At 47.8% G+C, this 25,000-nt stretch overlaps 1 protein-coding gene across 1 annotated transcript in view; it reads left to right on the forward strand.

The window, feature by feature from the left end:
- The window catches only part of arhgef40 (Rho guanine nucleotide exchange factor (GEF) 40), a 38,647-nt gene that overhangs the window by 3,763 nt on the left and 9,884 nt on the right, over positions 1 to 25,000 (forward strand). Inside the window, exons 2-20 of the mRNA XM_061066405.1 lie at positions 5,536 to 5,625; positions 5,904 to 6,011; positions 8,151 to 8,436; positions 8,798 to 9,950; positions 10,176 to 10,414; positions 11,389 to 11,577; positions 11,811 to 11,925; positions 13,380 to 13,473; positions 13,595 to 13,681; positions 14,356 to 14,472; positions 15,552 to 15,650; positions 15,761 to 15,912; positions 16,701 to 16,839; positions 21,599 to 21,718; positions 21,911 to 22,102; positions 22,889 to 23,413; positions 23,492 to 23,868; positions 24,003 to 24,252; positions 24,625 to 24,714. Of these exons, the coding sequence (XP_060922388.1) occupies positions 5,536 to 5,625; positions 5,904 to 6,011; positions 8,151 to 8,436; positions 8,798 to 9,950; positions 10,176 to 10,414; positions 11,389 to 11,577; positions 11,811 to 11,925; positions 13,380 to 13,473; positions 13,595 to 13,681; positions 14,356 to 14,472; positions 15,552 to 15,650; positions 15,761 to 15,912; positions 16,701 to 16,839; positions 21,599 to 21,718; positions 21,911 to 22,102; positions 22,889 to 23,413; positions 23,492 to 23,868; positions 24,003 to 24,252; positions 24,625 to 24,714 (4,422 nt within the window). The remainder of the gene's footprint in view (positions 1 to 5,535; positions 5,626 to 5,903; positions 6,012 to 8,150; positions 8,437 to 8,797; positions 9,951 to 10,175; positions 10,415 to 11,388; positions 11,578 to 11,810; positions 11,926 to 13,379; positions 13,474 to 13,594; positions 13,682 to 14,355; positions 14,473 to 15,551; positions 15,651 to 15,760; positions 15,913 to 16,700; positions 16,840 to 21,598; positions 21,719 to 21,910; positions 22,103 to 22,888; positions 23,414 to 23,491; positions 23,869 to 24,002; positions 24,253 to 24,624; positions 24,715 to 25,000) is intronic.

Below are 25,000 nucleotides of genomic sequence, written 5' to 3' on the forward strand. Positions count from 1 at the left end.
CCTCAGTGTCTGTCTCCTTCTCAATCTGCTTTCTTAATCGCTCAATCTATTTCATAACCTGACAGTCCGAGTGCTATTTAAGTCTTTTGAATTTCCTTTTGATTTCTACCGTATTCCGATCGTCTCTCTCTCTCTCTTTTCTACACCTCTCCCCCTCTCTGTCTGTTTTTTTCCTCTCGGTGCCAAGCATCTGTTCGGAAGGCCACCGCCGCCTCTTCCGTTGAAAGTCAGCGTACGGGAGAGAAACACAGGAAGTCTGACGCACAAGTGACACATATTCCCTGATTCTGTCCCGTGTGTCCATGTCCGACGCCGTCCTGACTCACTGCACACGGTCCCGCTTGACCTCAGCGACGCCGCTCGCACTCTACTGGTGACTAGGGTTGCAAAATTCCGGGAATATTCAAACTTGGAAACTTTCCATGGGAATTAACGGGAATATACGGGAATATACAGGAATATACGGGAATTAACGGCAATGAACGGGAATGAAAGGGAATAAACTGGAAATGTTGTGGGTAATTTATACTAACTGTATTTACCTTGTCATATACAGACATAAATATAAACATTTTGTTGTGTCATAGGCTGATTTGAGCCCTGAGGAAACTTTGGGCACTTGACTATATGCTTCTGCATCGTTGTGTCATTCTTAACATAGGTCTTTGCACAGTATTTGCAAATGTACACAGCCTTTCCTTCTACATTGGATGGGGTGAAATGTCTCCACACATGAGAGAGTGCACGTGGCATTGTTCTGTAGAATAAGATGAGAAAAAAGTTTGTAAAAAAACACTAATGCAATGCCAGAGATATAAATAGTTAGCCAAACAATTGGAATCGTCTGTAAACATATTTTACAATTGATGGATAAATGAATGGAAATAGTCTAGATGAACAGATGAACAATCCTCAATCAGCATGCTCATATATTTTCCCAGTAATATCATGGAAACTTACCTGACTAGTCCTTCACTCTACAGCAGGCCTCAATAGCCCTGCTGTAGAGTGAAGCATGCTGGGAGTTATCTGTGCATGTGATGGAAGAATGACCAGTGGAGGGTTGAAACTCAACGTTCCATACATCTTTAAAATAGAGTTTTGAATGATGTTTTTATTGCTCAGCGTTTAATTTGCTTATTTTTTTTTTTTTTTCAAAATTCCCCAAATTCTCAAGCTTAACTCTCCATGGAATGTTTATGGAAAGTTTTCGGAAATTTACCGGAAACTTTCCGCCCCTTTGCAACCCTACTGGTGACTCAACGTCCACAGGGTGTAAATATCATTGGACGAAGGGAAGGTTTCACCAAGTGCATTGTGGGTACAAGACCTCTGCTGTTGTTGCCTGTGAACACTCAGGAAACCCAAGCCATGATAGAAGGTGTGTCAGTAAAGAGGCCAGAACAAAAAGAAACATTAGAGGATTTAGTTGTTAACTCTCTTTAGTATGTTATTTTTCTCGTGGATCCAGTTTATCTCAGTAGTTTTAATCTCTTCTACTATTGTACTTTTACTTTTGTAACATGTGGTGTACTTGCTTCTGCAGGTAGTTGTACTATATGAACATCATGGTAAGGATCACTGTCAAAGTCCTGGACTCAGATCTGTTCATTACCTGGTCAGTTCGGGTTTATGTGGTGATAACGTGTTGATGGTGGAAAATCTGAGATATAAAAGCAAAGCTTCTGTTCTGGACGTCCGAGGCCGAGGTGACACCGGAGAGACTGAAGTGGAGAGGAAGTGAATTTTCATCTATCGTTCCTTTTACACAAGAGGCTCCTTTTGTCCTGAGAAGAAATCGAATTTACTAATTCCATTACGGACGTTTTGTTTCACGTGCACGTCTCAGCCTGTGAAGAACAGCAAAGTGTATAATTGCATTAGAAGCACTGGTACCAGAAGAGTTTGGTTAAACAGGAAAAGAGTTTATAAATCACCCAGACGTGTTCTGTGTTCGACGCTAAGAACATTTCCTCCGATTCTACTGGAAAGTTCATAATATTCACATGTTAGGGAGGAATGTGTGGTTTTGGTGGAGGAGCAGCATCGTAACTCCCAGTGCGTTTGAGTGCTTGTGCTTCCAGAGTGAAATTCCTTTCTTTGGATGTTAGCAGCGGTGCATCCTGTTGGAGGTCGAGTGCTCAGGCAAGCAAACACGACACCAGAGGTTCCATGTGGGGGGGGGGGGGGGGGGGAAGGTGCTGCCGTGGTGACGGAGTGAATCACACGGTCAAAACTCAATGTTGCTGCAGGTCATGCCTGAGCCACCAGGAGTTGAGGGTCCGGGACATGAGGCTGATTTCCTTTTCTCAATCGTCCTGTAGAATCCAACCTGAGCTTCAGTAGGTCAGGCAGGTTCAGGGACCTTCACCTGGTTCCATCACACCTCAGAACGACGTCACACCCGATTCACCCGAGTTGTACGAGTTCCAGTTGCAAGAACGGAAGATGGTGACGGAGCGGAACCGAGCTAAAGGCCGGCGCATGCTTCTGCAGCGGCGTGTGCGGCTTTTCACGCAGTTGTGACGCAGGACTCGTTGTCATTCATGGTTTTCCAAGCGTTGCGCGTGTTGCAAAGCAATTCCCGGCCAGAACACTAGGGGGAGTAATGTTTTTTGTCGAAGTCGGCTCTTCTTCGTGCCACACACAAAGTTTATTTACATCGCCACGGCGGCTCCTCAGAGCCTTTTTCTAGCGGACAAATCCATCAGTCAGTGACGGGTTATACTCGTGGTCATAGTGTCGGATCTCTTCTGCCAAGTTCTCTTCTATTTGGTCCATATTCGTTTTTCTAAATCTTCCGTGGTTTCTGCCGGTATTATCGGGCATGAACCGGAAATGCGACTCTGGAAATTATGTAGTTAGCTGACCAATCACAGCCTTGCCGGCTACGTGACGCTTGCGGAGCTTTGCCGTCTAGTTAGAAAAATTGGGCGACGCACGTAAGCACGTAAGAAGGGACACGTAAGTACGTTAGCACGGAAGGGCTCTTACGCTTCCGGGTCCGTGACAACGCAGAAGCATGCGCCGGCCTTCACGCCTCGCTACCGCTCAGACTCTGGTTCCTAATGCAAAAGATGGCAGCGTTTGTATCCAGGATACTCTTGGGCTTCATTTCTGGGAGGAGGTGGAGACGTGTCGTCCATCTTCACTCACGGCTCCCAGCACCTGAACGGCCTGTTTGTATCAACACTTCAGTGGTGAAGCGGTATGATTGGCACGTTGCTCTGAACCTCAGGGGCTGCACGGAGCCAGATGGAACCATCTGCATGGTGGTTCCCAGTCGCCTCCGAGAGACTGTTGCAAGAACAAAAGCTGCAGAAAAGACACAATAACGAACGAGTTGTGTGTTTGTGTTTGTGTGAAATCGAACACCCACAGGCCTCAGGAGCAGATCAGTGGACGCTTTCTAGTTTTGACTTTAATTTAGTGATGAAGTAACTCAACGGGTGTGGGAGACTTCAATCTGAGGGGGAAGCTCCCGCTGGCCCCACAAACCCCCCCCACCCCCCCGCTGGGATTTTTACTAGACTCAATATGTTCTGTCCGTGAGCCGGGAGAATGTTAGAGCCTCTTTACAACCAGACACCTTCACCAGCCGCCTCCAGGGAGACTTTCTGTCGTCTGCAACATGTCCTGCGAACATCACACATCTATACCAGAGACTCTGAATAGAAAGATAGAAAGATGGACGACATGATCGCCCCCTGGTGGCTGGCTGCAGCTTATAGTCATAAACCCTGCCTCCTCCATGTGAGCAGATGGGACATGGACCAAACTGACATCTCAAAGTACACGTTAAAATAGCTTTTTCCAGTAAGTTTGGTTTTGATTAGTATTTGCTTCAAAGGTTGAAATGTGATGATTGACGGCTGAGACTGCGATTGGTCAATAGAGGATCTGTTGGATGTTGTTTTCAGTAAATCCCTCCGACTCTCAGCTCTGTAACAAATCATCAGTCTTACGTCATTAGAATAAGATGTTTTGACTGTGGTTTCCGAAATAAGAGATTTAGCGGTTTTGTTCAGGAAAAACAAAAAGAGTAACACGACCTTTTGAGCCTCTTCTGGAAAACAAATCTGTGCGTTCAGCAACATTTATGAAAGTTTTGTGATTCAGATTTGTTTTCCCCTCCAAATTGCGTGTGCAGGGCTCGTCCAGAATTCCTCCGGAAAAATTAATCTGCATGAATTGGAGCCTGGTGCCACTTTGCTGAAATCACAGATGAGAAGTTGTCTCTGCAGCCGGGAGAGAAGAGAGAGAAACAGAAACCTGATCTCACGTGAAGGACATTCAGCTACAGAGCAGCTTCATGTTTTTAAAGTTTTAAAGAACCTTCTTAAAAACGTTCTCCTGCTTCAGTCCCCATCTGTCCTACTGTCTGTCCTGTGTGACGTGTCCCAGTCTTTCCTTCCAGACTGAGCTTGAACCCTTTTTATTTGTTGAATTCATTTTGTCAGTTCGTCATAGAAACTAAACTTTGTCTCAGACACTTCCTTGTTTCTGAGTCTCATTCTCTCCTCCTCTGTGGCTGCAGACCACAACTCCCCTCTGAGCACAAACAAACCCAGAGGAACCGTTTTGAAACTCTGTGGAACCCAGGTCTTCTTCAAACCCCCCCCACCCCCCCCCCCAACCCACCAGCTCATTCTCTCCTGGCTCTCGCTCTCCTTCTCCAGCCACTCTTCTCTTTTTCCGTACACCCTGTTCTCCCAGTCTGGTTTCTCTCCCGCTCTATCCATCCCCTCGGTTATTGTCGGCATTCTGCACAATATGCGTCTGTGGAGGAGAGAGAGAGAGAGAGAAACAGAGAGAGAGAGAGAGAGAGAGAGAAAGAGAGAGAGAGGAACCCGGGGTAATTGTTGTCAGATGAGTTTCATGGAGTCGGACGAAGGTGAAACAAAGAGAGTCGGCCTTAGAGGAGGAAAGAGGAAAAAACATAGAAGATGGGAGATGAGGGAACGAGGGAGTGGGCGGTGGGAACCGAGAGAAAAGAGGCAGAGAAGCAGATGTGAAGAGAGGGAGGAGAGAGAGAGAGAGAGAGAAGTTGGAAAAGAAAAGAACGAGAGAAGAAAAAAGTTGCAGGTCACCACAGCAACAGTGAGTGTAGAAAAATAAACAGCATGCGTGTTGCTGCTCCGTCACCCTCCACCTCGTTAGGATGTGTGTGAGCGTGCATGCAACTGTGCATGCATGCATGGTGTGTGTGTGTGTGTGTGCGTGTGTGCGTCAGCGTGTGTGTGTGTGTGTGTGTGTGTGTGTGTGTGTGTGTGTGTTTGGGAGTAGCTCTTTTGTTCTGGGGGTTCTTACACTGACCGGGCCTTGGAGGAAATGTTTGACGCTCCCCAGACCTTACAACAGGAAGCTGGAGTATGTGTGTGTATATTAGTCCATGTGTGTATCTGTGTGTGTGTGTGTGTCTGTGTGTGTCAGCAGAAAGCGAGACAAGCCGGCTGTTAAACACAAACACAGACATTAGGGTTGATTCAGTGTCCCGTTGGATTAACCCTCTCGTGCCCTCTCTGTGTCTCTCAGGGTTCGGAGGCGATGGAGGACTGCGTCCAGGGGGCGCTCTCGTCCCTGTATCCTCCCTTTGAGAGCACGGCTCCGCCCCTCCTCTCCCAGGTACACGCCCCAAACGCACACCTTCACTCCGATGTAGCTATCGCAGGTTCAATGAAACGGCCGGGCAGCGCTGCAGAGAAACACACAACTGACACACGCCAACACAACCAAGAACTGACCATGATCCTGTTTCCATTAAAGCAACAGAGTGGGACTGTAACTGAGCAGCAGCGCCCCCTGCAGCCACACATGGGCATTCATTCCAAGAGTAAAGATATGATATGTTCCATCCACAGACTTCTGTCCTGTCCACTGACTCTCTGTGTGTCCTCCTCCAGGTCTTCTCCGTCCTGGAGTCGACGTATCAACACGACAGTCTCCGCTACCTCCTGGATTACTTTGTTCCTGCCAAGCACCTCCTGCACAAGCTGCAGCAGCACGCCTGTGTGAGTTCCCCCCCCGCCCGCCGCCCGCCGCCCGCCGCGCACACAGGACACACACATCGCTGCGTAATCACAAACAGGATCATCCCACGTCACATGTGGAGAGACAGAGAGATGTGTGAGCTGTCAGCGATTTCAGATTCCTTTGGTGAGAAGGAGCTGTGGTGAAGAATCTGGTCTTTGATCGTAAATCTTCTACGGCAAGTCGGTTGGGACAAGTCCAAGTCGGAGTATTGAGTTTCTTTTGTCTTTATTAGCTGATGCAGAGAGACAGAAACAGTAGGAAGAGCGGGGGGGGGAGTGAGAGAATCATGGGAATCGAACCTGCAGACTTTCTGTAACATTGTAAGATGAGGTGTTTTTTTAACTTTTCACGAAATTCAATAATTTATGCAATTTGGTAGAAACTTGTTTGAATTTCAGAGGCATTTGCGGAGTTATGCACTTTTCTGCTATACAAGTTATTTCGGGGGTTCTACCACATGCTCTCAAATATTAACAAACTTTTTAAACTGTCAAATCTCTACGAAAAAGTCTGAGTCCGTCTTGGATCCGAGCGTCAGGTCTGTGAACTAGAACCTGGTCACAAGGGGAAAGGTCAAGGCCTCCATAACATGACCTGAGTGACCCTCCAACAGTGAACTACACTGTGGAGGGTCTTCTCTGAACCTGCAGCGTGTGTATAGTGTATATGTGTAGACTGCATGTCGGTCACACAGTGAAGGAAGCTGGTGAAATATGATCCTGAGCAGCCGCCTGCAGACAGAAGAGCTGGTTTCCTGCCTCTGGGGCTGCAGAGAAACACAGAGAAATAAAACAAGTCCTGGCTCCACGACTCAGATGATATAAGGAACTCGAGAGTAATTGTGTCGGGCAGAGAACAAATGAGAAACTGAGGATTTCACCGAACACACAACACAGATGCACAAACATTCCCCATGCGACTCTCTGCAGCTTCCACAGTCGTGCACGGGCCGTTGTGAGCAAACTTTGTTTTGATTGTCGCCGGGCGGAGTTAGCCCGGGCCGGCCGTGAGTCACGGCAGTAATTCCTTCCACATGTGAGCGAGAGAGAGAGAAAGAGAGAGAGAGAAAGAAAGAATGAGTAACAGAGCGGCCGTGGGAGTCGAGGGAGAGAATGAACATGGCTTTCATTCACTGGGCCGGCCTGCACGAAAACACAAGATGCTGGAGGTTGTGCAGATTATAGTGGAGTGATTGAGGAATTTTTTCTGAGGAGAAATGGGAGGTGGCCGGGGGGGGGGGGGGGGGGGCGGAGGAAACACTGGGGTACATTGAGGGAGAAGCAGGCGAGAGGGAGGAGGACACAGGCAGCTACAGAATGTCTCAGACGCTCTCAGAGAGGAAAAGTCACACACATGCTTCTGGATGCTAATCGCAGGCCGGACAGATATCAGGAGGGAGGGAGGGAGGGAGGGAGGGAGGGAGGGAGGGAGGGAGGGAGGGAGGGAGGGAGGGAGGGAGGGAGGGAGGGAGGGAGGCGGAGGAGTGGAGATGGAGCAAGATGGAGGAGAGGTCGAGAATATAATTTGATCCGGTCTCATGAGTCTGGATCACAGAAACTCACACACTCCTTCAGTACTTATGATTTGTTGTGGTCCTTCTCTATATTTAGACTCATGTTGTTGACTCGACTTTGTTGTTAAACTCGTTTTCCTCTCAGCGGTGGCACGTCCACATGTTTCTGACTCACACTGCCCACCCCACACCCCCCCACCCCCCGGTCATGCTAGCTAAGCACTTTTACTCTTTAGAAAACACGGCGTGAGTCACATGTCTGACACTGGCGTGCGGCGTGCGGCTCGGTGCCAGACGGGCTCCTGAATAGCGTCGCGCTGGTTCTAGAAATGGAGAGAGAGAGAGAGAGAGAGAGAGAGAAAGAGAGAGAGAGATTGTGCCTGAGCATTAAATAGAGTTGGGTTTAGATCGGTAAAGGTCGGTGACATCACTACGACCAGACGAGCTACAGAGAGAAAACGTAACGATCTGAAGGTTTGATTCTCTAGACGCTGACCTCCCGCTCTCTCTTTCTCTCTCTCTCTCTCTCTCTCTCTCTCTCTCTCTCTCTCTCTCTCTCTCTCTCTCTCTCTCTCTCTCTCTCTCTCTCTCTCTCTCCTCCCAGTCTCAGTACCTGGGCTGCTTGTTCCTTCACTCCGGCTGGCCTCTGTGTCTGGGAGAGAAAGTCGTCGTCCAGCTCTCCACCTTGGACTGGAGGCTCCTGCGCAGTAACGACTTCTACCTGCAGGTGGTGCCCTTCTCCACGCGCTGCCCCCGACTGGCTCTGAAGTGTCTGGCCCCCGGGGGGCGCACCGTTCAGGAAATCCTGGTGCCCGAGTCACAGCACCCCCTAGTGTTCACCTCCGAGTGGCTGCACAGCATCAACAAAGAGCGAGGACACAAGAGAGAAGGTAAGGAAACGATTTGTGTTGTTTTAAAAACGTGATGAAACTGAATAAAACCTCTGACTCAGCCGACCTGGTTTCCTCGGGCAGATCTAATAAGCTTGATGCATAATATTAATGCAATAATAAAGTGTTTACAGTAATAATAACTTCTTCCTGTTAGTTGATGAGGTGTCTGGAAGTTTTTTCTTAGCGATCACGTAAGAACTAGTAAATCCTGAAGGCAAAATAAAGAAGTGAAACAGATGTGTGGTGAGGAGTGACCACCAGGGGGCACATGGGAGGAGAAACTCAGCAGGTGGTCAAGAACCTTGAAACAGAGGAACTGAACTAAATGTATAAATCATGTCTTCTCTTCTTCACGCAGTGGGCGGAGGACTTGACACCTGCCTGGTCAGCACATGCGATGGTGTGGTTCGGATCCCGTGGAAGGAAGTCGTTTACCCAAAGTTCATCCACGACCCGTCGGAGGAACTCGGCTCGATGTCGAACTACGACGGCTCCGTAACGGGTCGCCTGCCCAGTGAGGGGGGGGGCAGCAGCCTCGGGGGCTGGGGGGGCTCCTCCTCCGGGGAACTGGACTCCTGGTCCTGGGACGAGGAGGAAGATGATCTGCAACCGGACGGCCGGGACTCTGGGTCCGCGCCCCCCCGGCGAAGGCGCAGCGAAGACGGGCTCGGGCGGACGGCCAGGACCCCTCAGCTCGACGGGGACTATGTGGAGCTGCTGGAGCCCCGGGGGGGTCCGGACGGGGGGGTGGACCCACGGCAAAGGTACCTGGAGATGCATGGGATCTCCAAGACCAAGACGCTGCCTCTGTGCAGGAGAAGCAAGGCCATCAAGCTCCGGAACGGCAGAGCTTGGGGGTACGGGCGGGTGGAGCGGTCCGGTAGCCTCCGGGCTGTTCTCGGTTCCAAAGGAGACGCGGCAAACTCCCGAGGTGACACGTTAGCTCCGCCTCCAGGGGGTGCGGAGCCGTGCAGAGGGAGGCGGTCTTACTCCTCCTCGGTCCTCGACTCTGACGAAGGAGATAAAACCAGCCGGGACTCGGGAGGCGTCGGGGGGAGCCAGCTGTTTTTTGATGGCCGGTCCAAGGAGAGGAGGCCGGGCGTCGGCAAGGAGAGAGAGAGCAGCGGCCTGGTGCAGCCGAGCAGAGACGAGCTCAGAGGTAAAGACTCAGAGAGCCGCGAGAGTTCGGTCACTAACGAAACCCACGAGTCGACGAACCACCAGGTGGAGCACGTGGTCGAGGGCCACTCGGATCCCGGGTCTCACTCAGACTCGGTCTTCGAGGAAGCTGATAAACCACCGAGCGGCGACAGTGACGCCGCCACGCCCACATCAGACGCACCAGAGAGACCGTTCACCGGCGTTCCAGGAAGTGACATCACCAACAGTGAATCCAGAACCACGGGTTCCTCTAAGCCGAAGGTGGCAGAGGAACGTGAGGGAGGGAAGACGGAGGACAGGATGTGTCCCAGAGGAAAGGAAGTTAAAACGGCAGGATTCCGAGCACCACGGTACGGATGCTTTTCTTATGATTCACTGACGTCTTTCATCTTTTCCTTCTTCACACGTGCATGTGAAAGTCCAGACACGTGACACGTAGGTGCAACCTCCGAGCACAAGGGACCGATTGTCCCGACGTACATACATTCATTCCTGAAGCAGATCATACAAACCTCACTCTGAGGAACGTTACATCCGGAGAGCGTGATTATTAACTTTCTATTAAACGTCTTTAGGAGGAAGAGGAAGGGGAAGGGGGCCAGAGGAAGAGCCCGGTCGGGGGGGCGTGCGCACCACAAGGTCTCGAAGCTTCCGGGTAAAGCTCCTCCCACAGGTCCGACCTGCAGCTCCACCTCCACCGAGCTGCCGGTCCCCGAGGAGAACCAGACGGGACAAACAGAACCGGCTGGGGAACTGGACGCGGTGACAACGGCCACCGAAGAGGCCGCGGAGGACACCGAGAAAAGCAACGGAGGTCAGAAATAGGGTTGCAAAGGGGCGGAAAGTTTCCGGTAAATTTCCGGAAACTTTACAGAAACTTTACATGGGAAGTTTAGCTCGGGAATTTTGGGAATTTAAAAAAAAAAAAAAAAAAATACCAAATTAAACGCTGAGCAATAAAAACATCATTCAAAACTCTATTTTAAAGATGTATGGAACGTTGAGTTTCAACCCTCCACTGGTCATTCTTCCATCACATGCACAGATAACTCCCAGCATGCTTCACTCTACAGCAGGGCTACTGAGGCCTGCTGTAGAGTGAAGGACTAGTCAGGTAAGTTTCCATGATATTACTGGGAAAATATATTATCATGCTGATTGAGGATTGTTCATCTGTTCATCTAGACTATTTCCATTCATTTATCCATCAATTGTTAAATATGTTTACAGACGATTCCAATTGTTTGGCTAACTATTTATATCTCTGGCATTGCATTAGTGTTTTTTTACAAACTTTTTTCTCATCTTATTCTACAGAACAATGCCACGTGCACTCTCTCATGTGTGGAGACATTTCACCTCATCCAATGTAGAAGGAAAGGCTGTGTACATTTGCAAATACTGTGCAAAGACCTATGTTAAGAATGACACAACGATGCAGAAGCATATAGTCAAGTGCCCAAAGTTTCCTCAGGGCTCAAATCAGCCTATGACACAACAAAATGTTTATATTTATGTCTGTATATGACAAGGTAAATACAGTTAGTATAAATTACCTACAACATTTCCAGTTTATTCCAGTTAATTCCCCGTTAATTCCCCTTTAATTCCCGTTAATTCCCGTTAATTCCCGTTAATTCCCATATATTCCCGTTAATTCCCATGGAAAGTTTCCAACTTTGAATATTCCCGGAATTTTGCAACCCTAGTCAGAAATTAGACGTTAATACACTAGCATCGGATTTGAAATGTTCTACATCTTGATTATTCTCTCTTTTCTCTCCACAGAGACGGAAGCTGAGTCTCTGTCCGTCTGTAACGGACCACCCGGCCCGTCCCCATGTGACCACTCTGATGACGAGCCACCGGCGGCAGAGACGTGTCCCGAGCAGCTGAACGGCGTCCTGTCCACAGAGCCCCCCCGACTCAGGGAGCTGGACACAGAGCTGCTCCAGTCGGGGGGGCTGAAGTTGACAGGCGAGTTTCCTTCAGGCTCAAATCACTTCTTCTTAGTTTGTCTGGACGTTGTTGTGGCGTCCATCTTTATATTCAGTCTATAACTTGCACCTTTTAACTCCTAGACTTTATTTAAAAATGTCTAATTCAGCTCAGGCAACATTACACCTTCTGCGTGCAGCTCTCAAAGCATTGTGGGAAATGCAGTTCCTGGTTCGTGTTGTATTCACGCTGTACTTTCTCTGGTGCAACAGGGACGGTGGACCGGCTGGGACGTGCTCTGGTTGTCACGGAGACGGACGCCTCAGCGGAGGGTTCCTGTGAGGACGAGATGGTTCGGGTCCTGGTCTGCTACCACAGCATCACCCGGTAACCCCCCCCCTTCTGCACTAAATATACCTGTCTCCTTGCACTGTGTACCTGTACAACACTCCGCTCCATTTACACTGACTTCACATCATATGTGATATGTGTTAATATAAACCATATTGATATTATATATCATTTTATACAATAATATTGTCTTTTGCACACTCTGTCTACATATTCTTACACTCATAGTATATTATATTATCTATTGTATAGTCAAATACTTATATTTATACCTCTACTATATTTCATATCATATTATATCATACTCTTTGTATATTCTTTGTATATATAAGTCTATATACACATATTTATACATGAGTACATGTTATTATCATTATTATTATTATATTTACTATTATTATATAAACTGTTGCTGCCATTACTACTATATACTGCCATTATATTGGTATAATTACTATCATATATAAATATATATTATGTTATATTATATATTATATATACTGTACTATTTTTATATACTGTCTAACAATAACATTACCATCATATCATCAGTACTATTACCATCATCTTGCCACTGCACCTTATCTACCTATTTATCTTGTGTTTCTGTTTTTATTCTTTCTACCTCAATATTTTTTATTTTATTCTATTGTATTTTATTGTATTCAAATATACCGGCTGCTATGACGACTTAATTTCCCTTCGGGGATGAATAAAGTAATCTATCCATCTATCTATCCATCTATCTATCTATCTCTCTCTCTCTCTCTCTCTCTCTCTCTCTCTCTCTCTATCTATCTATCTATCTATCTATCTATCTATCTATCTATCTATCTATCTATCTATCTATCTATCTATCTATCTATCTATCTATCTATCTATCTATCTATCTATCTATCTATCTATCTATCCATCATCCATCCATCCATCCATCCATCCATCCATTTAACAATCAATAGATCAATCAATCAATCAATCGATCTATCTATCTATCTATCTATCTATCTATCTATCTATCTATCTATCTATCTATCTATCTATCTATCTATCTATCTATCTATCTATCTATCTATCTATCTATCTATCTATCTATCTATCTATCTATCTATCTATCTATCTATCTATCTATCTATCTATCTATCTATCTATCTATCTATCTATCTATCTATCTATCTATCTATCTATCTATCTATCTATCTATCTATCTATCTATCTATCTATCTATCTATCTATCTATCTATCTATCTATCCATCCATCCATCCATCCATCTATCTATCTATCTATCTATCTATCTATCTATCTATCTATCCATCTATCTATCTATCTATCTATCTATCTTCTTCCAGCTTTCCACGTAGAATTAGATAATTCAAGTTTTGTGCCTCTAGCTGCAGGTGTCTCATTTCATAAAGAAGTGTGTTCTTATCTAACTCCTGCTCTCCGTCCCTCCATCCCTCCGTCCCTCCGTTCATCCGTCCATCCTCATCAGGCCGGCAGCCAGAGACAAAGGTCTCACGGTGTTGATGGACAGCCGAGGCTCCGCCCCCTCCGCCCGCTGCCTCTCTGCACTTCACAAGTTCCAGGTGAGAGGAACAGAATGAGAGTTCAGCCCTTTGTGTTTTTGCTCGTGTGCTTTTGATTCTCCTGCAGATGTGATGAAGTGGCTCCATCACATGTGTTCCTGTGTTTCTGTTCCTGCTGCAGCTGCTGGTCCCCGGAGGCCTCGGCTCGGTTCTGGTTCTGCTGGAGGAGCAGCAGGAGGCCGTCGCTCTCCATGTGGACGGAGCCGAGGTGAGCTCATGCAAATCACACGTTCACGGCTCAAAGACCAAAAGTGCAACCGTTCATTTTCCTTTAGTTCGGTTTGATTTCACGTTCAAGTGGAAGAAACTTCTCACGAACCCTGATCTGTTTGTGTCTGTTGCTGAAAACTCGATGATCGTCAGACGCTTGATATCTGAAGCTTGAGAGCAAATCAGTTTCCATACGTTTTGCACGAGTAGAGTTCGTAAATAACTCCCATGTTACCGGTAATTCAGCTCGATGCTCTTGATGTGCAGAGATCCTCCTGGCTCCTCCTCATGAGAACATTCCTCTCGCCATGTGGTTCGTATAAGAACCTGGCGCCGGAACACGTTTGCATGTTGAAGGGGAATCCCGCCCAGGAGATGTTCACGCTGAGCTGTGGTGGATTCTTTTATCCGTGAGGATGGATAAACAAATGGAGATAGAACTGGAAGAGGAGAACTTGCTTTTTGCTTTCTCTGCTCTTTCTCTAAAATAAAAAGCTGGAATTAATTACGTCGGGCTCTCAGAAGCAAGAAGGACGAGTTTGTGTCCACAGCCACGAGAAGACTTATGAAGACAAAAGTTTATACTGAAGCATGAACTTTCCTCTGTTGACTCATTGTGTTGACTGTTGTGTGACTTCCTGTCTGTTGTGTGACTTCCTGTGTGTTGTGTAGATCCACATGGTCCAGGGGACCGGGGTCCTGCAGCAGTTTGTGGACAAGCAGCAGCTGCTCACCGAGATGGACGGAGACTTCGTCCACTGTCACTCCGACTGGCTCGCCTTCCGACTGGTGAGAACCTGCTGGTTCTTCTTCTGTGGATTCATGTGGATTCTCAAATGAGCTGAGGGGGTGGGCAAAGGGCAAAGGGCAAAGGTCAAGGTGGCATCGAAAAAACATGATATCTCAAGTCGGCCTCTAGAGGATTTCTTCAGACGTTGACCAGTTGTCACTTGGAGTCAAGGATGAATTTGTTAGATTGCAGTGATGAAAAGGTCAAAGGTCGCAGTGCGCTGGTCAGGGTGGTTTCTCTAGTTTCCTCTAACTTTCTACATCCTCCACAGGTTCTTTCTAATCTTCATGGTAGATCTACTTCAGCCAGATCTCCTGATCGTTCTCTTGGGGGAGATTGAGCAGGAAATGATCATTGAGGGTTTTCAGGTCGACTGGTTATCTGTGCTTTTCCTAATTTAATCAGATTTATTGGTTTAAATTACATTAAAGCTGTTTCCTCACAGAGTTGCTGCAGTTTGTCAAATATGTAGATTTCAAATGTAACTTAAAACAGACAACAGGCTGTAGCTGGAGAATGTTATTTTGAATATCTAACATCTCTTCAATTTTCTGATATGGAATTTGTTGACAGAAATAAATCTGGAAATGTTTTTAATCTAAGCAACAGGATCACGTTTAGGAGGATATTTCCCATTTTAACTGAGTAAATGGCTGGAATTGAAACATAACAACTGAGTTTTGAGATTTAAACTCTTCCCAGCGATAGTGAGGCTGTAGAGTGGGAGGAGTTTGAGGAGCAGGACGGGCCGAGGACACAATGGCGCCTGGCGGGAGCAGATGTTCCTGGTGGTCGGCGTTGTCACAGATTCATGATGAACTGCGTGCGAAGGACAAATCATGGAAAGACAAAACAAAAAGACATTTAAAGACTCTTAATGGGTTTTTCTCCCAGACAGTTTACGTTGTGTTATCCAAACAGACCCACACATGTTCCGGTCCTCTGTGTGTCTGTGTGTTTCTCTGACCTCTCTCATGGACTCCGTGAAAGAGTTTCTACTTTAAACTTGCTTCACCGACGGTTTGTGTAAAACTTTTGTCTCAAATCACTGATTCTTCTTGTACTTTTTCCCCGTCAGAGCCTTGAGAGTCTGACAGAGCGTTGTGAGAGCGCCCTCATGCTGCTGGGAGAGGCACTGCAGTCCATGGACACTGAGCCACTGCCAGACAACATCAAGGTCTTTATTTATTTCTTAAAACTGATTCTGACACTAACGATGCTTTCACATTTGACTGTGTTTGCTTTGGTAATCGTCATAAACAGAATCATCTTCTTGTTTTTCGCCAGGCGGTTCCTCTGAGCATCGACAAACACCGACAGCTGATGGCGAGCGTCCTGGCCGACCAGCGCCTCACTGAGCTGCAGCAAAGGGGTGGAGCCTGGCTGGCCGGACTGACCAATAGCACATCTGGATTAGCACAGAAGTCGCCAGACTGCAGGTACCGAACGATTTATTCTATAATGTACTAGATTTACAAATAGGACCAAAGTGTTTGAAAAGTTTGAAAGTTAAAATTCCCACAGTCAGTGAACGTATCTCCAAACAAAGAAATGATGAATGTAAATTGAAAAAGAAGTGGAACAAATATTCCACCACCTTTATTTATATCAGCAATACGTGCTTCTGCTTATAGTTGGATAATAAAAGGCTATTTTTGCGGTTATGCTCTGGAGACGGTTTGAATAAACATGACGCTCGGCTGCATTGAAGTTTAAAGAAGACGTGACTTTCAGAACAATAAGAATCAGAGAAAAACTCACAGACGCAGGAACCAGCAGCCGGGTCCCGAGGGGCCGACGAGGATCTGCATCCAACTCCTCTTTATTATCATGTGGAGATGAGTTATAGGTTGAAAATATTACTCATCTGGAAAACAAAGGTGTTTGTTTTTAGCCCAGAAGAGTTACTACCAGCTGGAGGAGGAAGAGGAGGAAGAGGAGGACGAGACGGAGGAGGAAGAGGAGGACAGGGCGAAGCTGCGTGTTTGTTTGTTTGTGATTTTCTGCTCAAACTGGATCTAAACTCGTTGTATCCACGGCGGTTCCCCCCCGATGATAATGAGTTTTGGCTCATTCTGAGCACGAATGAAAAATTACATATTTTCCACGATATTTTCCAAAATATGCGATATTTGGCCGAGATCTTTTCAGCCATTTGGAATCTGATTTTTAAAAGAGATTTAAGATCCTTCTCTCACGGGCTCGTCTGTGACTCTCGTCCTCTCAGGGCTGCGCTCGCCGCGACCTCCGACCTCTACGACAGCGTGGACGACGCCCTGCACCGGCTCGTCCGGGGGTCCAACCAGAGGGGTCGCGACCTGGAGGCGCTGGGACGACTGGCGGCGCTGGCCGAGCAACTGGGAAAGGTGTGTGGGGGGGGAAATGGACCAGTGGTTCATTCTCAACTGGAAAGTTAATCAGAGAGAAAACGGATCCGTGAGGAAAACACGTTTCATTCTCATCAAGATCGACTGTTCTCTGAGAAACAGATGAACATGTTTAATAATTAATATTAATACTTTACTAAGTTTCAGGAAATCTGTCCTGTAGTTTTTGTGTAATCACCTCCTCTTCCTCTCTCTGTCCCACATGTCTCCCTTTCTCCCTCTCTCTCCCTCTCTCTCTCTATCTCCCTCTCTCCCCTCTCCCTCTCTCTATCTCTCTCTCCCTCTCCCTCTCCCTCTCCCTCTCCCTCTCCCTCTCCCTCTCTCCCCTCTCTCTCCCTCCCTATCTCTCTCTCTCTCTCTCTCTCTCTCTCTCTCTCTCTCTCTCTCTCTCTCTCTCTCCCCTCTCTCTCCCTCTCCCTCTCCCTCTCTCCCTCTCCCTCTCCCCTCTCCCTCTCTCTCTCTCTCTCTCTCTCTCTCTCTACCTCTCCCTCTCTCCCTCTCTCCCTCTCTCCCTCTCCCTCTCCCTCTCCCTCTCCCTCTCCCTCTCCCTCTCCCTCTCCCTCTCCCTCTCCCTCTCCCTCTCCCTCTCCCTCTCCCTCTCCATCTCTCCCTCTCTCCCTCTCTCCCTCTCTCTCTCCCCTCCCTCTCCCTCTCCATCTCTCTCTCTCTCTCTCTCCCTCTCTCCCCTCTCCCTCTCTCTCTCTCTATCTCCCTCTCTCCCCTCTCCCTCTCTCTCTCTCTATCTCCCTCTCTCCCCTCTCCCTCTCTCTATCTCTCTCCCTCTCCCTCTCCATCTCTCTCTCTTGCCCTCTATCTCTCTCTCTCTCTCTTGGTGCATGCTGGGAGAGTGGTGCGTGAGCGAGTGTCGGAGTGAGAGCGTTTTCGTTCTTAATTTTTCTGTTTTGGTTGTAAATCTGGTGGTTTGGGTTTCTTGCCCCTCACCAGCGTCTGGCTGGGGGCGTGGCTGCCGCCATGGCCAGCGGGAATTTTAAAGAACCGACTCGGTTCTTTGAATCTCGTTCAGTAAAATGAACGAATCTTTTTTCGAGTCATTCGTTCGGGAAGAAATTCCTGCATTAAAATAATGTATCATGACAGTTTTGGATGATTTGAAATGGTCATTTATAATCGCACTATTATATTATCATGGCAAACAATTACACTGCACTAAACTGTAAGTGTAAATGTAAAGTGAAAATAACAAAACCAGTCAATATGACGTGTGAACGATTATCATTCATGTCTTTCTAAAACAGCGGTCACGCGAAAGGGAATGAGGGAACTGTTTCCTCTACTGAACCAATCCAGGTCGCGTGAAAAAGGATCGAAAGACTCGTTGTACAAAGACCCAGTCGGGAAATGAACGAATCATTTCTGTTTCCTCTAGCTAACAGTAGTGAGCCTATGCAGGTCACGTGAAAAATGATCCAAAGACACGTACCTCAAAACCCAGTCAGGAAATGAACGTTGTTGATGTCTTAGATGCAAAGGTGAAAGATTTATACGATCTGAAGAGAGAAAAGAGTGTTTTTGACCTGACAGATCTATAAGTCTAGTATAGAGATAGCGATAGCACCACCTACTGCCAAAAGGAGGTAAGCCTGTTCGAAGGAAGTGAATCTGTTCTACAGTCTCTGGCAGCAGCTGAAATGGAGCAGCAAGAAAATCACCTGGACAGAGAAAGATTCTGCTGTTGGATCTGTGAGGATCTACTGAAGGATCCGGTGACTACTGTCTGTGGACACAGCTTCTGTAAGAGCTGTATTAACACCCACTGGGACAAAGAGGAGGAGAGAGGAAGCTACAGCTGTCCTCAGTGTGGACAGACCTTCACACCGAGGCCTGTCCTGGAGACAAACACCATGTTAGCTGCTTCACTGGAGGAGCTGAAGAAGACTGGACTCCAAGCTGCTCCTGCTGATCACTGCTCTGCTGGACCTGAAGATGTGGCCTGTGATGTCTGCACTGGGAGAAAACTGAAAGCTCTCAAGTCCTGTTTGAATTGTTTGGACTCTTATTGTGAGAACCACCTCCAACCTCTTTTTCAGTCAGCTCCATTGAAGAGGCACAAGCTGATGGAGCCCTCGGAGAAGCTCCAGGAGAACATCTGCTCTCGTCACGACGAGGTGATGAAGATGTTCTGCCTCACTGATCAGCAGTGTATCTGTTATCTCTGCTCTGTGGAGGAACATAAAGATCACGACATAGTGTCAGCTGCAACAGAAAGGACTGAGAGGCAGAGAGAGCTCGGGCTGAGGAGACAAACAATCCAGCAGAGAGTCCAGGACACAGAGAAAGACGTGAAGCTGCTTCAACAGGAGGAGGAGGCCGTCAATGGCTCTGCTGATAAAGCAGTGGAGGACAGTGAGGAGATCTTCACTGAGGTGATCCCTCTGCTGGAGAAAAGAAGCTCTGATGTGGAGCAGCAGATCAGATCCCAGCAGGAAACTGAAGTGAGTCGAGTCAGAGAGCTTCAGGAGAGACTGGAGCAGGAGATCACTGAGCTGAAGAGGAAAGACCATGAACTGAAGCAGCTCTCAGACACAGAGGATCACAACCAGTTTCTACACAACTACCCCTCACTGGATCTTCACACTCATCCAGCATCAGGTTCCGTCCTCTGAGGGACTTTGACGACGTGACAGCAGCTGTGTCACAGGTCAGAGGTCGACTACAGGACATTCTGAGTGAGACAAAGATTTTACAGACTGTGTCTCAAGTGGATGTTTTACTGCGACAACCAGAGCCAGAGACCAGAGCTGACTTCTTCAAATATTCACAGGAAATCACAATGGATCCAAACACAGTAAACAGAAGTCTGTTATTATCTGAGGGAAACAGAAAACTAACACGCATGAGTGAAGTTCAGTCTTATTCTGATCACCCAGACAGATTCACTGGTTGGTATCAGGTCCTGAGTAGAGAGAGTCTGACTGGACGTTGTTACTGGGAGGTGGAGGTGGGGGGGAGAGGAGGAGTTTGTGTAGCAGTCGCATACAAGAATATCAGCAGAGCAGGAGACTCATATGAATGTGTATTTGGATCCAATGATAAATCTTGGTCATTATCTTGTGATGGAAACAGTTATGACTTTTATCACAACTGGATCAATACTCTGCACTGTGATCCAGGTACACTCCAGAATAGGAGTGTACCTGGATCACAGTGCAGGTGTTCTGTCCTTCTACAGCGTCACTGACACCATGACTCTCCTCCACAGTGTCCAGACCACATTCACTCAGCCTCTCTATGCTGGAGTTTGGGTTGATCCTGGATCCACAGCTGAGTTCTGTAAACCCAAATAGACTCGAGTCATTCAAAGCAGTGATTTAGATTCTGTGTGTAAATCTTTTACTTCTTTTGTCGTAATGTTTGTTGATCAAAGTTCGTCGTGGTGACGTTTCTGCTCCGCACAGAGATCAGCTGTCAATCAAACACTGACCTTCCTTTATCACACATATTTAGTTCTCACTTTGTAAAGACAGAAATCTATAATTACACTGACATGAATGTGTTTGAAAGAACCCGAGCACCGAGCGGTGGGGGGCCCTACTGTGTTTTGAAGGACTTGCATTTCCATTTTGGGCTTTTTCAGAGCGAAATTGCTGTTACTTCGGTATTTTAATATAAATAGTTGAATATTACCTTCTATCCTCTTCCTCCTTCTGCAGACTTATTTTACTTTCCTCTTCTTCATAAGTCTTTCTCCTCCTCGACCTCCTCGTCCAACTTCCCTTTTCTTCCTCTGTTTCACCCTGTTGTTTTCTCCTCCTCCTCCTCCTCCTCCTCTGGCCAGACTCCACATGAGCCAGAGGGAGACTCACAGACCAGGAAGTTTTTAGACTTAAAAAACTGGTGCTCAGAGCAAAACGACAATTAACTTGTGATGGAAAGGACAGCAATGTGTGTTTTAATTAATTTATTGTTTTCTGTTTTAAACGTGAACGGTGAAAGAGCGGAGACTTTACAGCGACTGGTGGATGCAGTGGGGCCGGCACTCACCAGCTCCCAGGCCCTGGGCTCCCTGCTGGGGCTGCAGTCCACCCGGGTGGCCCAGAGGATCCGGAAGCTCTGGACCCAGAGGCTCTCCACACAGGAGAAGGACCTCTGGAGGCCAGAGGGGGGACACCGCACCAGAGGCTGCAGACCCCTACCCGGAAACTATCCTGAGCCCAGGCCTGGGAGAAAAGACCGGCCCCCTACTAACAGAAATAAGCAAACACAAACAAACGATATACATGAACTGTATCAAAAGCATCCACCAGACCGGACTGAACCACAGACCCCCTACTGTGTGGTCACGGAGGGGGGGAGAACTTGGACCCAGCCCAACCTTTTATCACGTTTTCACTGAGTGCAAGAGACTGAAACGTTTCTTGGCTCTTTTAACTGTGGTTTTTAATGTTTTAACGACATCCTCTGCACCGTCACCCACAATGAGCTCATTCCTTTTCCACACTTTTTAACAGACTGAGTTTTTTACAACAGCATTTTTTTGTGTGTATTTAATGAATAATACTGTATGCAGGTTTTTTGTAAAGTGTTTTAACAGACTGAGTTTTTATTTACATCAGCACTCTTGTTTATTTATTTGAATTATAATACAAGCAAGTGTTTTGTAAAATGAAGAATATGTAAATAAAGTGTTTGTGAAAAATCAAAACAAAAAAAAATCTCCCTCTCTCTCTCTCTCCCTCTCTCTCTCTGTCTCTCCCTCTCCCTCTCTCTCTCTCCACAGTGTGATAAGGAGATTGAGCGAGTCCAGGCCCAGCTGGAGGATTACAGGGACCCCCCTCTCTCCCTCAGCCGACTCTCCCTCAAGCAGCAGAAGTTTAAAACCTTCAGAGAGACGGCGAATGTGAGTGTTCGATAGCTTACGCCACGGAATCGTGTGTACGATATTTGTCATATTTCAATGTACGCGAGGAGTCAATAAGGGAAACGTTGTAGACAGATGTGTGTTGAGGCCACAGTTCTGTATTTCCGTCATGTTTCCCCCTGGAGGTTTCCCAGACTCCGGCCTCACGGTGGATCTGCTTGAATCCTCCAGGAGCTGCACAGCGAGACCCTGTCCGTGCTCAGCGTCCTGGAGAGCTGGTGCGAGCTGGACTGGGCGGGGCTTAGCAACGTCCAGATCCGACTTCCTCCGGTGAGGGAGAAGCTGAGGGACATGTCCCACTGTCTGTCCGACTGCTGGACCACGCTGGACAACACGCAGCGGCTGCTGTCCACGCTGACCGAGGTGAGAAGCATCAGGTCACCTGACACCTGGAGAGACTTTAACACAGGCCAGACTCCACCGGCTGAAACATGAAGACAGGATGGCTGCTGCTCCTCTTTTATCAACATGGCGCCTCTTGCAGTCTGAAACACCAGCAGATCAGTAAAGGCAACTGAATAAAAATGTAGCCTCACATAACTCTGCCACTAGACGAGCAATAGAAGGAAGGTTTTCACTCCCCAGAGCTAAAACCAATTCTCTTAAACGCACTGTGGGTTACAGAGCCATGAAGTCATGGAACCTACGACCAACAAGTCATGGAACCTACGACCAACAGAAATTATAAACGTGACACGTAAATGTGTGTTCAAAAAGCAAATAATGAAACACTTGGGTACAGCATACTTGTGATACTAGATGGTGATGTACTGTACATAAATGTGTAGGATTCTCTTACATGGTTTGCAGTTTTCGCATCTATGGAATTGGATATATCAGTGTTTTATATCATGACAAAGGTAAAATTGCATAACCACTAAGTTAATTTTTGATATCTGTAATATAAAATTGTATGATAACTCTTTTAATGTATTTTAACTAATGATATTTGTAATTTAACGTATGTTTTAAATGTTTGATATTGGAATTTTAATGTATGTTTTTAATGTTTGATATCTGTATGTTTGTCTTAAATGTGGACCCCACTAAAAGTAGCTCTTTCTTGGGGCGGAGCTAATGGGGATCCTTCTAAATAAACAAATACAAATAAACAAACAGGAAGTAACTCTGGTTCTCTCTCCGGTGCAGGCGAGCCAGTGGTGTGATGCCGTCTCCTCCTCCTCTTCCTCCTCTTCCTCCTCCTCCACCTGCCCTCTGGCCTCCCTCCCTCCCATCCCTCCGTCACGGTTCCAGGACGCCCGCTCCCTGGCGCTGGAGCTGGGCGGGGGGGCGCTGCTGGAGCTCTGGACCCAGACGGTGGAGCGCTACCAGAGGACGGTGGCCCAGGTCAAGCCCAGGTTCCTCCAGCCGGACCGGGGCCAGAACCCGGGTCCGGGGAAGACCAAGACGCCGTCGGCCGGCAGCCTGTGGGACCTGATGGGCCCGGAGGGGGGGGGCGACTGGGGGCCGGGCGCCGGGGGCAGCGAGGGGGGGCTGCAGTCCTGGGGGTCTCTGGCGTCGCTGTTCAGACCCCAGACCTGCTCCACCCTGAAGATCGGAGAGGAGAAAGGGAGTAAGAGAGACGGAGCAGGGGGAGGAGCTGGGGGAGGAGCTGGGGGAGGAGCCGGGGGAGGGAAGTTCCTGCAGAATCTCCTGAATCCTGGAAAGAAGAGCGTGAGTTCTGTGATCTCTTGTGTTTTCTATTCTTCTGTCATGTTGGTTTAATTTAATAAACCTTCCGTCTCCGTTCAGCCACCGGAGGCGCCGCTCCCCCCCAAGCCCCCCAGGAGGCGCCACCCGAGCTTCGACCTCCAGGCTCTGCTCGCCCCCCGCCGAGGCGCCGCCACCCCCAAACCCGCCGAGTCCCCGGTGGGCGGGTCCAGCCGCAGCTCGCCCATGTCCTGGCTGGGGAGGCGGGCGCTCGCCGACCCGGTCATCACCACCGGCATGGCCGCGGCTATTCCCGGGTGGGGCGGGGGGGGCGGGGCGGGAGGCGGCGTGCTGATCCGGGGGGTGGAGGTCAGCAGCAAGGAGGTGGTGGACTACACGGGGTCGCCACGGCAACACGTGCTGCTGGGGCGGACGGAGAGGGAGACGGGGACGGACCGGAGCGGCTCCACTCCCCAGAGGTGAGTTCTTCTTCTCTGTTTGTTGGAACGCCACCTGTGGGGGTGTGGTTCCGTGTAATAAGAGTTCATGACCTTCAGAGAAGTGACTCCTCCTCCTCTTCATCACTCTCTCTCTCCTCTTGCTCGCCCCTCAGTAAGCTCTACCTGCTGTGGTGCCGGATGCTGAGCTCGGAGCGGCAGTACGTGGCCGTGCTGAAGGGCGTGGAGGAGACCTACCGCCCCCTGCTGGAGCTCTCCGACACGCCGGCCTCCATCAGGGGCAAGGCCGACGCCCTCTTCCCCAACTGGGCCGGCCTCAGCTCCTTCCACGCGCAGAACCTCCTCCCGGCCATGGAGGGCGCTCTCGTGCAGAGCTTGTTGCAACAGGACTGCTTCAGCAAATACGTGAGTTCAGGAAATAATAGAAATAGAACCGAACGTAGACTGTTGATAAAGATGGACGACGTGACTGCTCGTCTCCATCGCCCCCTGGTGGCTGGCTGCATTATAGCTCCTCCTCCTTGTTAGATGATGGAACAGGAACCAAACTAAAGTCTAAATTGACGTCAAATTAATGTTTCTGTCATTTTCTGTGACTTTCTTTCTTGTGATTTGAGACATTTTGTATAATACAGAAGAAAATGTACTTTTTTATCCTCTACTAATTTATCCTGAGGAAAAAGATTTTTCTTAATACAACATATCAAACTCCTACTTACGTTTCTCATTAACTTACTTTCATCTCTTCTTTATTTGATGTCTTCTCTTCCGACACAGCGGGAGCAGTTCCTTCAGTATTCTCAATACATCCGGACCAAACCAGAACTGGACTCTCCTCTGGTCAACCAGGCCGCAGACTTCTTCAAGGTGAGACTCGTCCTGTTGCTGCTTCACTTTCAACCTGTGAGGCTGAAGACGTTTCAGAAGAAGAGTTTCATTACGAGAACTCAACCTGTTTCAAGGAATATTTATTTTATTGTGTTTTCCACAATCTTACTGGACTTATATTAAAAGTCTGTCAGAGGTTTCTGTGGGAAAAAGAGTCGTATTAAATTAAAACTCAAAGTTAAGCGCACATTAGGACTAATAAATTAAATAAACTATGGCTTTAACTTCTTTTAAAAAATATATAACATACAAAATAGAAAACGTA

Source organism: Limanda limanda, chromosome 22 (assembly GCF_963576545.1).
Source record: "Limanda limanda chromosome 22, fLimLim1.1, whole genome shotgun sequence".
NCBI classification, from domain to species: domain Eukaryota; kingdom Metazoa; phylum Chordata; class Actinopteri; order Pleuronectiformes; family Pleuronectidae; genus Limanda; species Limanda limanda.